Source organism: Octodon degus, unplaced genomic scaffold (genome assembly GCF_000260255.1).
Source record: "Octodon degus isolate 3935 unplaced genomic scaffold, OctDeg1.0 scaffold00021, whole genome shotgun sequence".
Taxonomy (NCBI): domain Eukaryota; kingdom Metazoa; phylum Chordata; class Mammalia; order Rodentia; family Octodontidae; genus Octodon; species Octodon degus.
The window spans coordinates 19,004,790-19,006,913 of record NW_004524597.1 but is presented as its reverse complement, the minus strand read 5'-3'; the positions used below and the strand labels follow the sequence as shown (position 1 = coordinate 19,006,913).

At 48.8% G+C, this 2,124-nt stretch overlaps 1 protein-coding gene across 2 annotated transcripts in view; it reads right to left on the bottom strand.

Annotated features, from left to right (window-relative positions):
* Positions 1-50: 50 nt before the first annotated feature.
* Positions 51-2,124, bottom strand: part of Ewsr1 (EWS RNA binding protein 1) — a 34,090-nt gene continuing 32,016 nt past the window's right edge. Inside the window, exons 14-17 of one of the 2 annotated variants that reach the window (XM_004628039.2) lie at positions 1,651-1,813; positions 1,167-1,264; positions 347-599; positions 51-219 (exon numbers count right to left, since the gene is read on the bottom strand). In XM_004628039.2, coding sequence (XP_004628096.1) covers positions 180-219; positions 347-599; positions 1,167-1,264; positions 1,651-1,813 — 554 coding nt within the window. In that variant the 3' untranslated portion in view covers positions 51-179. The remainder of the gene's footprint in view (positions 220-346; positions 600-1,166; positions 1,265-1,650; positions 1,814-2,124) is intronic. The other variant, XM_012513975.2, reaches the window with a different exon arrangement.

The following is a 2,124-nucleotide window of genomic DNA, read 5'->3' as shown; positions in this document are numbered from 1 at the left end:
ACTCTACCATTTAACTTGTTTTAATGTTTCTTCACAAATGGTGAAAAATACTAAAGTACAGACAAGGAATAATCATAATGTTGTGGCCAACATTATAAATATGGAATTATAAATTTAAAACATTTTCTGGTTTAAAAAATAAATCTGGTAGTCAATGCAGCTCTGCGGGGTCTCTGCGTCTAGTAGGGCCGGTCTCTGCGCTCCTGACGGTGCTCACCTCTGCAAGTCAAAGAGGGCCCTTTGGTCAGAAAGGGGAATGACAGCAGGGCTTGCTGTCCCCTGAAAGTGCCCTGTCATCGCCCCAGTGCAGGACCACAGCCTGCAATTCCCCTTCCCCACCACGTACTTATCCATTTTTCCAGGTCCTCCACGTCCACCTCTTCTTCCTCCCATTTGTTCCATCAAAGGTCCAGGAGGGCCCCCTGGACCACCTCGTCTTCCTCCACCAAAACCACCTCGGTCCATGCCACGGCCACCACGGAAACCACCTCTGTCTCCACCACGGCCACCTCTGAACATTCCACCAGGACCACCGCGGTCCATGAGGCCACCTCTTCCTCCCCGCATGCCACCAGGGCCACCTCTGCCACGATCACCACCTAAGGTGAAGAGATGATAGTCAGCAGGCAGAGGCCAGCAGCTCTGAGGTCATACTGCACCGGTTCTGCTTCTCTCTCCCAGAACACAACCAACAGAGACACAATCTAAACATTCAAGGTCTAGAAGCAGGTATTAAGAACCTGTCTGAACAAACTTTTTCTGAGACATGGCCTTACTATGTATGTCGCCCAGGCTGGGCCCTGAACTCATGGCGACTCTCTCTCAACCTCACCCTTTCTTCAGTGCCTCTGTCAGTGCCAAAACTGCTTACACAGGAAATTTTTTTTTTTTTTGGCGGAACCAGGGATTGAACTCAGGTCCTTGCGCTTGCCAGGGAAGTGCTTATTCCACTAAGCCATCTCCCTGGCCCCATACACAGGAAATTCTTGATTGCTACTTGCTTCTACCACACCCCCTAATTCTACCACCCTATCTCAGTCTCTGCATGACATTTCAGAACTGATCTCACAACTACAATGTAAGGGTCTATTTGGTAGCTATAGTTTACTACATCCACTAAGGTAGCACAAGAAAGCTGAGAAGACACTTACAAAACTTTTACCTACCCGGGGGTGGGAAGGGTGGCGGGAGGAAGCCTTCAGGTTTTGGGGCCTTACACTGGTTGCATTCTGTTCTCCAGGCAAAGTTCTGGTTTCCACAACCCCTGAATAAAGTTACATCACAGTAGAAATCAAGAAATGAAATAAGGAAGTACTATGAGCAAGGGCAACATTTTGCACTCTATATCAAACTATCAGGCCTGGAGCCCAAAGCATACAAGCGAACATCCAGAAAAATGGTTTGAATTACAGGCGGCAGTGTACCCACAGGCCCAGATGGAGCAGTTCAGGATGGCAGATCGCTGTTCCCACCTGGACAGTCACTCAAGTCTCATATTTTTCTGTCTGGAGACAAGGTCTAACTATGTACTTCAGGGTGGCCAGGAAATTGTGGTGATTCTCCCGTCTCAGCCTCCCAAGTGCTATGATTACAGGTGTGTGCCACCATGTGTGGCAGTTATTATACTACTCCAAACAATGAAGTACATACGGATTGGGACATTGCCAATCTCCAGCTCGATGTTGGACGTTTCCTCCTCCAGAAGGGTTTCCACGGGAACCCCGGGGGCCTCTTGGAGGGAAGCCTCCTCTGTCTCCTCCACGACTTCCCATGTGACCCATGGGTCCCCCAGGACCTCCTGGGCCACCTGGACCTGCAACAAGAAATAGCCAATCACCTCTATAGAACCAGCTTTGCTATAGAAAACACACTCCTTCAGAGGCCCAATGACCTACTACAGGCATTAGCATTCCCATGACTAACAAGCCAGGTACCAGATGGCTGTCCATGTATAATATTCTTTCCACATGTTACTTCATTTAGCTCCCAACAATCCTGCCACATTTCCATGCAATGAGACCAAAATGGCAGTCCCAGAACTGACACCCAGGCAGAGGTGCCGTAAGCCTGCCAGGCTCTAATTAACCCACATTTTACAAACATTTGCTTTTTGGGGTTGTCTTT